This window comes from Camelus dromedarius, chromosome 2, assembly GCF_036321535.1.
Source record: "Camelus dromedarius isolate mCamDro1 chromosome 2, mCamDro1.pat, whole genome shotgun sequence".
Classification (NCBI taxonomy): Eukaryota; Metazoa; Chordata; class Mammalia; order Artiodactyla; family Camelidae; genus Camelus; species Camelus dromedarius.
The window spans coordinates 40,635,118-40,651,023 of NC_087437.1; the positions used below are offsets into that span (position 1 = coordinate 40,635,118).

Here is a 15,906-nt window from a genome sequence, read left to right on the forward strand (position 1 = left end):
GGGGTTTAAGAAGGGGGGCAGGGGTGCGCTGCCCAGCCTAGCTGCTGTCCCCGCTTTGCGCCCGTCGCTGTCCCCGCCGTGCGCCGCTCGCGCCGTCGCAGCTGGGCTCGCAGCGTCTCGTGGCCTCTCGCCGCCTCCAGCGTCCCGCATCGCGCCGTCGCCGGCCAGCGGCTCGCGAGCGCGGGAGCGGGAGGACCAGGGCAGGCGCCGTCCATCCCGGGCGCGAGCACAGCTAGTGAGCGGCGAGGCGTGGGGACTCCACGCTGGCCACGATGGTGGCCACATGCCTGCTGGTAGTGGGCTTCGTCACGAGCTTCGTGGGTTGGATCGGCATCATCGTTACCACGTCCACCAATGACTGGGTGGTGACCTGCGGTTACACCATCCCCACCTGCCGCAAGCTGGACGAGCTGGGCTCAAAGGGGCTGTGGGCCGACTGCGTCATGGCCACTGGGCTGTACCACTGCAAGCCCCTGGTGGATATTCTCATCCTGCCGGGTAAGGACCCCGCCTTGCAAGTGGCTGCTCCTAAACCCTTACTCTCCAGGCAGACGGGGGAGGGGGCATTAGGCGGCGTTCACAGAAACATTTGGGGGCTGGAAGACTTTGGGGCACATTTTGACACCTTCAGTTCCGCTTTGCTGTGGCGGAATTAGGCAGCCCTGAACTTAACTTCTGTCAGCCTCGGTTTTCTTATCTGGAATTTGAGATGACAGTGGTGGCCACTGGCCGAGTCACCCTGAGAAGGTAATGAACTGAGACATAGTCACATAGTTGGAACTCCGTGCCAGTTTTTTACCGTCGCCCCGCCTCCCCATGCTCCCACTGTCGATGGATTAGCAGTGCTTCATCCCGCCTTAGAATCCACCGCAGAGGCGAGGAGGAACGAGAGGAAAGCATTCCGGCGATCCGAACAGGCGCAGGCTGTTTCCCTGTCCAAGTTAGGGCCCTCCTAGCTGCATCAGGTCGGTTCCCGCAGACCCCGGGCCTATCTCACTTTCCCAGTCCTTTGCCGTCGCAGTGGGGGCGTCGGCCCGCGGGCCTGCGGTGACTCTCCTTCCCGCCCCCACACTCCGGGGTCCCAGAGGGAAGAGCGGGCGCCCCTGGGAGGGCCCCCTCACCCTGGGGAAAGGGCCGCCTCCTCGCCTCCAGCTGTGCCTCGGAGTGAGGAAGAGAGAGACAGTTGCCTGGTCTTCACTCCCCTGACGCCAGCCGGGGGCCCTATCCTCACCTAATGCCCCGTTGAAAACTTCTGGGCAAGTTTCAATTCAGATTTAAACCTCGAGCCAGTTGGATGATTTGGCAAGGTCGGGGGTGCCCCTTCGGGTTTCTGCTTGGAATCTTGGTTTATCCCGGTCCTGGGCCTAAGCCTGGCTGTCTTCTGTCCGGCTAGCCTTTAACGATGGTGCGCCCTTAAAGGCCTATCCCGGTTTTCTTAACGAGCAGAGTAACTGGGCCCTGAGGCCGGCAGTCTGGAAGCCACTGGCTTTGCGCCTTCTCCCGAATGAGTCTTTAGCTTCCTGAGACTCTGCCCTTCCTTAAGCCTCCCCTCAAGTGCTTCCTATTTCCAGGCCCCTGTAGTCGTATTCTATCCCCACTTCCTCCTTGCTGCCCTGGTGTTTGACACTTATCCCCATCAGTGCACGTTTCAACTTTTTTGTTCGTTGTTTGTGAGTCAAGTTCTACCGCATTTAAAGTTCCCCAAAGATATGGATGGCTTCCTACCCTCTTCACATCTTCCCCTGCACCGGCAGTGCCCCTGATGCACGGCAGGTGTGTGCTCCATTTTGCCCTGCCCTGCATTTTTAACTTTCAGGATGACAGAGGTCAAGAGATCCCTTTAACTTGCCCACCTTAAGTTAAAGCTGCTGTTGGTAGACCTGTCTCAGTGCTCACAGTCTGAGGATTTGGGACAAGAAACTAACCTCTATGGACTGCAGTTGTCTTCTTTTAAAAATTAAAATCAAACCAACCACCTGTCTTTCAGAATTGTTTGAAGGATTACACGAGATGAGAAATGTTAACCTCCTTAGATGTAGTAAATGCTCTAAAAATGGTAGCTATAATTTTTATTAAATCTGGGCATGGAATTTGCAGGACTCTGACTGTCACATAAAATTCTTCTCTGCTTCCCTCTCCTGAAGTTAAGTTTGCTGAGCATTTAGTGCCAAGTGGTTTATTTTCAGAGAACATAGACCATCCCGCAGATGGAGTACATTTTAGGGAGGGCCTATCCCTTCCTGCAGTCCCGTCCCTCACACTCTAGGTGGGGACAGGGACAGATCTCAGTCTCCATCTTTAGATTCTCAGACATGGCTTTGGCACCTAGCATGTGGATAGCCTGCACCGTGAATTTCAGAACCCAGGTCTCTAGTTGACTCTCTCCTTTGTCCCAGCTCTGGCTCTCCGACCAGCCACAGTGGCATAGAACTATGGTTAGAGGTCTTGTGTCAGACACCCTATGGCTCCTTTCTGGGGGTGTTCAAGTTAACAAATACTTGATTGATTACCGTTAATTCAGAAGAAACTGAGATGGGAAATGGTTGGAAGAGTGTCCTTGTGGAGTCTAAATTCTGGCAAAACACATCCTACTAAGAGACAGTCTTGCAGTTGGGTCTTGGTGCACAAGGTAGGCTGGCCAGGTTTGGTATGAGGGTCCTGGCACGGGTGGCGGAAGCTGGGGCTCGTTTTTGGCTTTGCCATGAACTCTGCCTCCTCCAGGCCACTAGCTCTCCTTTTTTCTGAGTAAAGACGGAGAGTAATAAGTACAACTCCCCCCTTTATTTTGAAGAAGGGAGAGTGTTTTAATGAGAAACAATACATTTAAGTTTGTCATGTTCTCCCAGCATCTTATCAGATTTATTTCACATAAATATTGTGCATATTATAATCTGTCTCTTAATAAAGTAGTTACTTGGCATTTTATTTGACAGTATAAAGTTCAGGTAGTTTTGCTTCATGCTTTTTATTCAACTTGTTAATTCCTTCATTCGTAATTGTGTGTTTACATCATCTGTTATGGCCACTATGTTAACTCATGAAGACCAAGGCAGGTGTCTGTCCTCCAGGAATCCCTGGGGCTGGAGACATGCCTTTAAGGGATAATGGATCATTGTAGAAGCAGGCCCAGGGCACAGTGGTGGAGGCAGGAGATGGAGCCTGACGTCCTATAGGGGCAGGATTCATAAGCAAGACAGCCTGTGGAGAGATACCAGGAGAGGAAGACTGAGTCTTAGCTTAGTCTATTTAGGACCACACACTGTTTATATACAATGTGAATTAAAAGCACATGGTTAAGGGACAAAATCGTGTGGTACACCTGGAGATAAAACTACTGCTCTGACACAGAATAATGCCAGTAATACCGATAATAATAGCTAACCTTTCTGGAGTATTTAGCATGTGCTAGGCACTGTTTTGAGCACTGCATGAATTAACTAATTTAATCTTCATCAAACTCTATGGAAGAAGTGTAGGTACCATTATTATTTTTACTCCATAGATGAGGAAAGTGTCAAGACACAGCAGTTCAGTAACTTGCCCAAGGTCACACAGGTAGAGCTTATCAACAGCAGGCTGGAATCGACACAGATCATCCCAGAAGACTGCTTGGAAGATATGAATTTTAATCTGAATCTTTCACAAGGTGATGTAATAGTGTAATTGGTCTCTTGGCCCCTTCATCTTGGACGCTTGGATGAATGGTCTAAACCAGGGATCCCCTTTCTGTCTCTCCAGCCCCCAACCTCCTTTTTTGTCAGAGTCACTTTAATAGTTGAACATGTGAGGGGATCTTGGACCCCATTTAACATATTCTAAGTCCTGCAGTGGGGCAAGAGGGAGGAAGGCGAATGGTGCTGAATTACCGAGGGGCAGGGTTCAGGATCCAAGGGGACCCATGGCCTAACCCCCTCATCTGTGCTCTTGTTTCCAGGCTATGTGCAGGCTTGCCGAGCCCTGATGATCGGTGCCTCAGTCCTGGGTCTGCCGGCCATTCTCCTGCTGCTGACAGTTCTCCCCTTCATCCGAATGGGCCATGAGCCAGGCGTGGCCAAGTACAGGCGGGCCCAGCTGGCTGGCGTCATGCTCATTCTGCTGGGTAAGACGGCTTTCTATAGAGCACCCCAACTGCGAGTGAACCCAAAGAATCTCAGGTTTTGCTACTGCTTCACTGAGCTCAAGAGATGTGCACAAGGAAGGCATGGATACAATGTATATCCCTTCATGTTTCCTAGGCAGTTGATGCAGAGAAATAAGTAGTCTGTAAGGGTCACTGAACATGAAAATAAGTTAAAAAACCAACAAAAATAAAAGGATTTTGAGACACAGCTAAGAGAGAGACCAGAAGGACGGAAGAGAGTTACATAGTGGTTCTCCACTCAGGCTTCGCGATGGAATCCCTTTTTGGAAACACTCATGCCCAGGTCCCACAGCAGATCAATGGAGTCATAATCTCTGGGCATCAGGCCAGGCAAAGATATTTTTTGAAAGCTTCCTAGATGACGTTTATATGCAGCCAGGGTTGAGAAGTTCAGTTAACATATAAAGAAAGACCCAAGAGAGAGGAGGGCAGGAGAAAAGTCAGATGTTGAGGGTGGAAGATCACTAGGTGATGATTCCATCTTTCATTCAATAAACATTCATTGAGCACCTGCTGAGGGCCAGGCACCCTGGTGGGCTCTGGGGATATTGGAAAAAAGAAAGCCATCTCTGCCTTGAATGTACTTGGACATCTTGGTAGAGTGTGGTATGTGCTCATCTATAAAAGGTACCCAGGCTGTGCACACACATAGGAAGGCACCTGACCCAGACTAGAGGAGCTTCTCAGAGCAGAGGAGTCCAGCGATGAGTTTTGACAGTTGGAGAGAAGGTGGTCAGGTCATGGATTGGAGGGAGGGACAGCCCAGGTCAAGGACACAGTGTGTGCTCGTTCAGTTTTTCTGATTACACCTGCATGCAGGGGGCTTGATTTAACAACCCAGGGAGGGTCTTCCTAGCTCTGCTGTCATCAGTGATTTCATCTCTCTCTAGTCTTTTTTTTTGAAGGCTAATTCCACCAGCACATTCTAAATCCTAATAGAAGATATGCATTTTAAGAACAGCAGCTATTGTTGCAGAGTGCACTGATAATTCTGTGAGAAGACGTTAGTCTGGATGTGAGTTAGATATAAAGTCAGATTCTCCTGGGACAAGGAATTCCCATCCCCCAGCTGGCATTGGGCCATGTGTTTGAGGGGGAAAGGTAAGGAGTCAGGGTTTTGTGTGGGTCAGTGCCACTTAGTGAAGGTAACCCACAGTGACACCGAGGTGAGGGGACATGAGAGGTAGGGGTGCCATTTCCCTTGATTGCAAAGGGATGGAAATTTTTAGGGGCTTGTGAAGCCATAGAGAATTTAGAGGAGGGGCTTGTGTCTGTGTAGATGTGTATGTATGAAAAGGAGTGAAGAGACCAGAAAACCTGTAATTTCCAGAGGAGAATCTGGGCATGGACATTTTGGTTCCAGCTGCATAGAATGTGTGTGTGAGTGCCACATGGAACACACTGTCAGCATTATGTGCTTCATCCAACTCACAGGGTCCATTTCCATCATGCTTTTTGGTGGTCAGATCTTTGTATCTGAACTCCCTTTCCAGTAGGGAGACCAAAGCTCTACAAGTAAACTGGTTTGCAGAATCCAGGTGAAACCCTTCTCATCCGAGACATTGGTGGTTGTAACTTTCCTCACATTCCAACAGAAGCCCCACAAGGCTCTCTCTTTGGCTTTGAGGATGTCAAAGCCAAAGCCAAAGCCAAAGCCAAAGGATGGGTCTGTTGTGTTGGGTGAATAGTCACCTTTAGAAATTCCAGCCTTCTATATGAGAGTCACAGAATACCCACATGTAAGAGAATACATTAAAAAAAAAACCCCAAATCCAGTAGAAAAGAAAGATATAAAAGCAAAATCATACATACAAATTGGTATTTTAAAAAAGCCTGGGGGAAGGGTATAGCTCAGTTATAGAGTGTGTGCTTAGCATGCATGAGGTCCTGGGTTCAATCCCCAGTACCTCCATCAAAATAAATAAATAAACATAATAACCCCCCCAAATAAAATAAATATATTTTTAAAAAGCCTGAAAACCATTGAATTGTCCAGTTGAATATAAGGGTTACTTAAAAAAAATAGCAACCAATTGTTTGGAACTTCCTAGCTGAATTAAATAAAGTTTATCTTTTTCAAGGGGGTTGGTGGATACAGACAGAATCATAGAGAGTAAAGTGAGAGGAGGGGAGGCAGTGCTGTGAGTTCCTCTGCTTGCTGCCTGGAAGGAAATGACAGAGGGGGTGCTGAGTGACTGCTACCCATTCCCCAGGGATCGGCTGCCCCGTTCTGGCCACTCGCTGTTAGGAGGGGACGAGAGCACCGCACCTGGCCCTCCTGTAGCCTTGTGTCTCCAGTGTTACCTATGTCCTCATTGATTGTTCCCGACCAGATTTATTTCCCAGTGTGTCACCACCTGCCTTTGGGTTGGATGTTGTTTTGACTGGACCAAGCTAGCTCTGGAAATGTAAAGCTCATTGTCTCAAGTGTGGCACCTGCTGGTCTTCTCTGGGTCTTCTCTGCAGGGAGCCCGAGTGCCTTGTTTCCCCTGCTGGCAGGGGGTGGGAGGAGCCAGAGAGTGAAGGCTCCCTTTGTGTGCTGGGGATGGGCTCTGTCGCTGCCCCCGGAGAAGCCAGTGCTGGGTGCTAGGGGTCACCGACAGTGCTCCACTTGAGATGTGGTCCCTCACCAAAGGGGGACCAGGCATACTGGGGTGTGGGGGCCTGGGAACTGGAAACAGGGTGAAAACTCATCTTGGTCTGAAAACTGTAAGAACTATTAATTAAAATCAATTCTTTCTGAGCCTGAAAATCTTTAATTGTTTTTCTGAAAGCTTAAAAAAATTATGTCAGCTTTATCTTCTTGGCAGTCTCAGTTCAGCAGTGTTTGGATTTGGTTCCTGCTGTGAGGGAGGGACTGGGAGCCTGATGCTGCCGGCTTCTTAAGCCAGATGAGTAGCTCAAGGAGCAGCAGGCTTCCAGATCCAGGATGGATCTGAGGCCAAGCTAATCTGTGACTTTTCAAGAACCCCTGCCAAGGCAGGAGGTACCTAGGCCCTGGGGTGCTGTGTCTTATCATTTGGAGTCAGACCAACTGCGCTAGATCTTGGAACTACCATTTTCTAGCTGTGTGAATGGGGGCGGTTACTTCATGTCTCTGAGCCTTTAGATAAAATGGGCACAATACTGTCTACTTTTGAGGTTGCTAAAAATAGGGAAATGATGTATATAAGCGATAAGTCCTCAGCAAAAGGTGGCTTTTTTACTGCTGTTGTTAGTGAGAGGAAATAGAGAGCTAACCTAGAAGGCAACTGGTAGTCCGTCTGTCTGACTTCTGCAGAGTCATCTCCACACGTGGAACTGGTAAGGGGAGACGGTGAGCTGTTCCTGGAAACACCAGGTCACAGCCTAGTCTAATGGAACTATTTCCTTGCTTTACTTTGTAGAAACCAGAGTGTAGGATCAATAGTTTTGAGTTTTTTGCTTATTCCATTATGAAAAGCCACCATAAGCTACGCAGCTGAAAATTCTCAAGCTTAGTTCTGACTGAGTCTAATTCTCACTTTGCTGTAAGTTAGAAGTACTTGATTTGGGTGTTCCTGGGGGAGACGGGGTAGGGAACAAAAGGAAAGGAAATGTATTTTCCTTCTTAAGTGGAATCCTTTGTCTTCTCTTCCCCTTTTAAAAAACATGGCCCCAGGAATCCTATTTGCATTGGAAAAAAAGTTTTTAACTTGAAACTTATAGCTTAATAATGAAATTGCTGTGAAATAAAGGGTATATGCAAATGTGGGACAAATTGAGCTTGTCATGCACACAAAATAAGATGTCCTCAGGGACTGGGAATCCTTGGGTGTGGAATAAACAGTGATGCCCTTAATCCTGGAGCATTAAGACAATAGTTAGAAAAAGTCTTCTTCCAAACTCATTAGCTTTACACAAACAAGTTCCTAAATCAAATTCCATTTGGGTAGAGAAAAGTATGTGGCATCTTGGTGTGGTTGTGGCTTAAAATGACCTTATCAGTGAAACTGGAGGAATTAACTGCTTTATGAGGTCTCTCTTGTCTCTAAATTCTGTGGTTTTTTTTTTTTTTTTAATTGACAACCACAAAGCTGACTTTGAAAAAGTGTTATAGGAAAAAAAGAGATAATGATGTGTGGAATAGAAATAAAGGGGGAAAATGTTGAAAGCAGGCCAGGAAAATAATGTACTCAAATATTCCACTGACTTGATGAGTGTTATAAATATTAGATCTTCATAAAAGTCATTGTCTAAGAGGTGTGGGTCCTTTGGCAGCTACGTTTTCTTCAGTCAAAATTTAGAGAAGGACAAATGAAAAATAAAAATCCTCTGGTTTCAAATTATAAGGAAAACAACAAATACATATGACTCCAACCGACAACTCGTTAGAGATCTCATTGCTTGTTGCCTTGAGTCAACTGACCTCTTTGTGAAGAGCTAAAGTGAATTGGTAGTTACAGCACGGGATGTAATAGCATCAGTCATAGAAGACAGCATTCGGTGCATTGTAAATGTTAAATGGAGGGAGATTTTTTAAAAAGTTTTTATTGTGGAAAATTTTAAACACACACAAACATAGAAAGCATAGTATAATGAATGCCCAGGAACCCAGATTCATTCCCAGTAATGATCAACTCACGGCCAATGTGCTTGGTCTTTGTACTTCTCCTTTTCTTCCATCCCCAGATGTTTTTTTTTTTTGAAGCCAATCTCAGATATGAGATCAAGGAGGATTTTTTTTTCTTTTCCTCCAGTATTACTAATGTAAGTCAGAATAATTTAAGTGATTTCAATGAAAATAGTGTTTTGTGCTAGAAATGATGTTTTTAAAAGTCCTTTCAATGCTTAGTGCTGAAAGTGACAAAAGCTGGAAGACATGTGTTCATTGGAGGAAGGAAGAAATGTGAGGGTCCACTGCTCTTCTGTCTTTCTGGGCTTCTTTGTCTGGCTATCTCTGTAAGTTGTTACTGCCAAAACCAAACATACCTGTACCAACTATATTTAACTTCATCACATTTATTTAGCTCCATGTAGTACCATGTGTCATATAATCCCTAAAGAGATGAAAAGCTACACTTAACATTTCATTGCTTGAAAACTGCGTTTTCAAATATTTTCTGTGTTTGGCTACATCAAGATCATTGCTAACTTTTAGTAAGGTTGTTTTCTATCAACTAAAGTACTGATTGCATTAGATTATTTGAAACTTATCAAAAGAGGCAAACAATTTTATTCTATGAAAAGCAAGGAATTCTGCTTGTGAGAGGACCCAGTCCAGATCGATCTATACCTACACAGTGCAGCTTTCTTCCCCCCTTCTTCTTTTGTTTTTTACGATGAAGATATCCCCAATTTTCACTTTCTACCCTCCCACAAGTGGCAGATTTTTTTTCCCTCTTGTGCAGTTAACTATCGCATCTTCTGAAGGTAGAAGGGGAGAAAGAATGAAAAATTTGCATGTTAAAATTCCCCTACTTTTATTTCTAAAGACTTCATTTAAAAATAAATTCTCATGACATAAAAAGAAACAAAAATTCCCTTTATCTTCCTTCAATTTTCCTTACCTTATAGGTAGCTGTGACTTTTAAAGAACATTTTCTTATTTTTCCCCAAATATGTAGAGAATCATTACAAACTCTGTGTGTGTGTGTGTGTGTGTGTGTGTGTGTGTGTGTGTGTGTGTGTGTGTGTGTCTGCAAATAGAAATAAATCTAGCAGGCCTTCTATGTCTTTAAGAAAGCCAAAAATTATTGCCAGTTCTATTAATATTTCACATCTTTTAGTTAAGTATGGTATGACTTGCATTTTTAACTTTACTGATTGAAATATAGTCCCTTTTCCCTTTAAATCATGCTGAAGCTGAGTAAACTTTCCTTCTTTAGTTTTTAAACATTCTTCATTGTGAGTTCAGTTGAAGGTCACTGTTCCCAGCAAACCCCTCATTTCCCTTCATGTTGTGTGGCGGTCTGTCATCTTTCAGTGGTTTTGATGTGGTCCATCTTTGAGAGCCACAGGAATTCCACCCAGAGTTCAATTATCTACTAGGAAATAAAGAGCCTGCTGGCACTCATTTGCCTTGTCTTGCATGCCTTGTAAAAGCAGGAAATCTTCAATGAGGTAAATCGAGAGCTTGTCGCTTTAAGTGTGTTAAAGTCACATTAAGGTTTTATAATTTTGGAAGTCAGTTTTGGTGTGGATGAGGTGGAGAATAGACTAGAAATGAGACGGTCTTTCATTTCTCCATCTGTCTGTCCATCCATCCACCCATTCACTCATCCAGTCCTATCGGTTCATTATTTAAATGTTTAGACTGTTTTCTGATTTTTCCCTTTTTCTAGTGAATTATTTTGGAATAAAATCTAACAAAATCCCTGAAGGTTACTTTTGGAAAATTGAGGATGATTCTTTCCCTACCTGAAGATAACCTGTTTTATTACTTTGCTTAGGCAAAGGGGAAGAATTCAGTGAAATTACAGGCAATTAAAAAAAATCTTATTCTATAAAATCTGAACCAAATCTGAAAGTTAGGTGAGGTGTACATGAAATGTGGAGAATGCTTTTGTGTGTGTGTGGTATGTGTAAATACACAGTAATTGAAAAATAGAAAACTGAATTTGAACCATAACCTCTTTTGAAACAAGTTAATTGTTTATAGGAAAAATCGATTGACTTGAACCAAATCATTTGGGATCAAGTCTTTTTTTTTTTTCCTATGGAATTCAGCTCTTCTCTCCCCACCTTTTCCCTCTAATCAAGCTTGAGTGTTTGGAAACCCTTGCTAGGTTGCTGTTTTTGCCTCCTTTTGGCTTATAGGTGTGTGTAGCTGGATTGTGTATTGATATGAAGAATCTAGAACAGTTCTTGTCTCTGGCTGATGAAGAAAAGTTATCTCTCTATGCTTTGTTGAGAGTGTAACCATGACAATAGCCAAGCGCTTCTCCAAGAGTGCCAGATTTGGAATCCGTGTCCAGAGGAGGAGAGAAAAAAATACCTTTTCCTGTACCTCAACATAGTCAAAGCCTTGGGCTGGAAATCGACCAGATCAACTGGTCTTCTTGAGAATATTCTATTTGTAGGAAGAAAACACATCTTCTCATGATACCTCATATAAAAATTTTACAGAAACTGGCATGATTGTGTTTTACTCTTTAAATAAAATGAAGCCATTAACACATGGGTAGATTTTAGCTTCTTAGATAATCTGTACAAACTCTTTAAATGTATGAATAGTTTAGAATTAATGGAATGAATTTAGGCTGTTAGAAAGCCAATTGGAGCAAACCCACTGCTTTGAATTTACTAAAGGCTTTCTGAATAATGATTGGACACATCATCATCATCATCATCATCATCATCATCATTATTATTTTTTTGGACTGTCAACTTTAATGTGCCATCCCAACTTAAAGCTTTGACTAAAATTTCTGTTCTGCTGCAGTTGTGAGAAATCAGATGATATCAAAAAAAGTATGGAGTTACTTTGTCTAAAGCTTTGTTGTTTAGTACATTAGCCACTAGGCATATGTGGTCATTTAAATTTAAATTAATTAAAGTTTAAAATTTGGTTTTCAGTCTCACTTACCTCATAAGAAACCTTCAGTAGCCCACGTAGCCCACTGTCTATTTGACAGTGCTAGGGTAGAGGTTTAAAATATTTTTAAGTCTTTATAGACTCCTGCCTGCCCTGTTTTGTTACTTTGCTTAGGAGAAGGGGAAGAATTAAATGATGCAGAGGCTGTTTCTTATCTGATTCTTTAAAATCTAAACCAAATCTGAAAGTTAGGCTGGTTGGTGCAAGACCATAAAGTTCTACCATTGTGACCCACAACAAATACCATCATTATAAAAATCCTTCAATGGATAACTTCTTTTACTCAGAACTGTTCGTGTGTGTTGATATCTTGTGATTGTGAACAGCATAATACAAACTCAGATTCTTAGCTGATACTCCACTGATGTCCAGCAGTATTCACCACAGCAAGGGAATTTGCATAGCTTCCTTGGGTCTTTGTACTGTGAATTGACCAAAATGAAAAGATGGAGTACAAATTGAAGTGGGCACCATCTTGTTTCTCATTTCTAAATAGCTTAGGTCATCCATCATGTCACTGGTATACACTGAGCACATACTATGTGCTTCTTGCTTAGCTAAACACTGATTTTACAAACATAAGTAAGACATGGGCCTGGCCTTCAAGGAACTCAGAACTTGTAAAGAGATAATTATAATGCAATTAGGTAAGTGAAATAATAAAATTATATCAATAGGTATATATAGTCAAGATACATGTGTAAATACAAATACATATTTTTTGGACTTAAATGATTTGTTTCTAGGTTTTTACATTGGAGTTGCTTTGTCTCTGCCACCTGTTGAAAAAATACGGACCTAGCAGTCTGACACAAGCTTTTGATCTGCTTATTCTGTAGGTGCAAACCTTTAGGTTCAGATTGCCCCTGAGGGATCAGAGCTCTATGTACTGAGTTTTGGGAGTTGGTTGGAAGCCAGAGGGGTGTGTACGTGGAGTAAGGGGAGCCTGCTCGCGGCTTGGTGTGTGATGGGTATGCCCAGTCACAGCCCTCTCCATGTCTCCCCAGCTCTCTGTGCCATGGTTGCCACCATCTGGTTTCCCGTGTGCGCCCACCGTGAGACCACCATCGTGAGCTTTGGCTACTCCCTGTACGCGGGCTGGATCGGTGCTGTGCTGTGCCTCGTGGGTGGCTGTGTCATCGTCTGCTGCGCTGGAGATGCCCAGTCGTTTGGTGAAAACCGTTTCTACTACTCTTCCGGCTCCAGTTCCCCTACTCATGCCAAGAGTGCCCATGTATAAGAGAGCTGCTGGCCTGCCCACGGAGGTGCTGTCGATACTGGGCCCCTGGCCCTAGGTTTGCTTGCCACAGTGAGGGGGTGGGAAGCCCACTCCTCTGCTAGGCTCCAAAGCCAAAGGTCTAAAAAAGCATCCTATCTGGCATTTTGTAGTCTTAACACCCCACTCTCCTTTTGTTGCCTTACAAGAAATCTTTAGCTCAAATAATGCCACATATGTTTTTCATGGTCTTGCCCACTATTAGCTCTTCTCTCTTAGGTATTCTTTTGTCATATATATGTATATGTACATATATACATATACATATATATATATGAAGAAAAAGTTCCTCTCTCTCTTTAAATTTTAAATGTCTTGCAAACATTGCTGAGCTGGGTGTGGGTAGAGAAATAAAAGACACTTTCAAACTGTTACAGATGACAATGGGAGCTGCATAAAGATGCCTCTCTGTTCCCTCCCTTCTCTCAGCTCCAAGGTCATTTAGTTGTAAGCAACAGAAAAAGACAGAATTGGGGACATGGGGCGGGGGAGGGAGGGGAATCGTGGAACTTTCCCTCCACGGGGAAGTTTCCCTTTTGTAAGTTGAGGGCAAGGGGTGGGGATGTTTTTTAGTTTGTGGTTTTACATTTTTCTGTACATACTTTTTCAAGATTGATCATTTTTATAACCATGGTTTTCCTGAAATTCTCAACTCGTCAGTATGAAGGAAATGAACCAAACAGAGTTTAATGATACCATAAGTAACTGTACAAGTGAGTATAACTCTGACATTCCACAAAACATGTTTGATTTCCAGGTTTGTATGATGTAGTTTTTAATCCTACACTTGCATATGCTTCAACTTAACACATTTTTAAAGCTTTTCCCCCTTTCTCTCTATTTCCATTCTGTTAGCTGTCTTGAAGTGATACTGTTTAACATAAATTGTACTGTTGAATTTGGCTTTACGGGTGTAAACACTAGTGGCGTATCAGTATCTGAGGCCCCAAAGTCTCCAAACATTGATGGTGCATTTTGTTCTTTAAATGAAATCTGTGCAATAAAATAACAGACTGTCTGCAAAACTGGCCTTTAATATTCTGTTGTATCCAGAGGTATCATCCATCAATATGAAATTTTTTCATTAATCTCGACTAGTAATTTATAGGGAACCTGGACAGTGATTCAAGAACAAGTCATTCTGCACTGCCCTGAATAATTAAAAAGTTATATTTTATTCACTGTATCATGGTGGTAATGCATGGTGATAAAAGTGTAACCTAAATGCTCTCTAGGTTTCTTAAGTGGAGCGATGTTACGGCTCCTCTGTCATAGATAAAAAGGCAGCCATTGTGTACCAAGTGCCGAGCATTACACGCTAAACTCCTTTATCTGCTCTGAACGCTTAGTAAAGAAATTGCCTACGTATAAAGGGAACTATAAAACAATCTCATTTTATTGGATCTTTAGGTAAAAATACCTCATGCATTTCACTTAAACATATGCGTGTAGGTATTTGGGAATTTTGAAGTAAGACAGATATATTGAATTGATTTTTGTTTATTTTCTATTCTAGAAACTCTGTCTAGTTATGAGTCTGCTCTAAAAAAGAAAAAAAAAAAGATTACAATCTATTTTGGCAGTATTTTTCCAAAAGTACTAATTTTGTTAGCTGATAGTATAATAATTGGCAAAAGTTTCCTCTTTGGAAATATCCATTTGGGTTAGTCATTTTTTTGTAGATATTTGTGTACATTAGGAGATTATAGCTTAGTGGAAACAATTTCTAAATTACTTATGGAGAGAAGACAATCTTCATGTTGACCAAAATATTTGCTGAGTTATGATACAGTGTTTGTAAGGACACAAGTTACGTGATGATGTTGGAGGGCCGTCCCTGCCTCCTAAAAACTTGTCAGAGTGCGATGGCCGTGGACACGAATGGAGCAAGAGGCACTGAGGGGTGTGGACAAGGAGGGCTGTAGGTCCCCACATCCCTTGCCCTCCTCACAACCGCCGGCTTGAATGGGAAGTGTCCTCTTACGGATGCGTGTGCCCACTCACCCGCCTCCTTCTCTGAGGCTGCTGCCTGCCTTCTCACGTGAGGGGGTGTGCTGCCTGAGCCCCAGTTTCCCCTGCAGCAGGAGGAGAGGCGCTCCCAATCTCTCCTAGCGATCGCTGCCCGCCTAGTGAGAGAATCCCATTTTGGAGGCCATAACTCCAGCGCAGGGTTTTATTATCAGTGTGAGCGAGGCGGGGGGCGGTGGGGGGGGGGCGGCTAGCTGTTCCTCCAGAAGAGCACTGTCCAGTAGAAATATAACATCAGCCACACATGTGATTTAAAATTTTTCTAGGAGCCACATTAAAACTAAAAGCAAATGAATGAAATTAATTTTAATATATTCTATTTTAATCCAGTACATCCAAAATATTATCATATCCTCATATAGTCAGTTATTAATGGGATATTTTATGTTCTTCTTTTTGTATTAAGTCTTTGGATTCCAGGGCGTGTTTTACACTTACAGTCCCTCTCCATTGACACTGGCCATGCTGCAAGTGCTCAGTGGCCATGGATGGCTAGTGGCTGCTGGATTGGACAGCACGGTTACAGAACAACACGTTCTGTCTCAGTAACAAAAGGGGGACTCAGCCTTGATGGTTTTAGCTGCCCTCATTAGAGCTCCATTGTAACCTGGCACTTACAGTGACAGTAATTGTCACCAGAGGAAGACAGTAACCCCAGTCACAGGTAAAACAGCAGACCCAAGGAGCTCCTCCTGAAAAACAGGAAAAAGGGAAGTCCTGCTCTTTTTTTTTTTTAAGTCCTGCTCTTGAGACCTCTTTGTGCTAAAATCCTCCCCACAGTCCCCAGTGTATAGATGAGGAAAATGACATGTAGAGAGTGTAGGTTATTTGTCAAGGTCAAGTTGCCCCTATATAGAGCTAATATTGGATTTAAGTCTAATTGTGAAGTCTTTGTTCTCCAGTATA

At 43.5% G+C, this 15,906-nt stretch overlaps 1 protein-coding gene across 1 annotated transcript; it reads left to right on the forward strand.

Moving 5' to 3' along the window:
* The first annotated feature begins 44 nt into the window (after positions 1–44).
* On the forward strand, positions 45–13,997 carry CLDN11 (claudin 11). Its single transcript, XM_010976302.3, has 3 exons — positions 45–498; positions 3,935–4,099; positions 12,704–13,997. The coding sequence occupies exons 1-3, from the start codon at positions 273–275 to the stop codon at positions 12,934–12,936; spliced, it is 624 nt and encodes a 207-aa protein (XP_010974604.1). The 5' UTR covers positions 45–272; the 3' UTR covers positions 12,937–13,997.
* Positions 13,998–15,906: the final 1,909 nt, after the last annotated feature.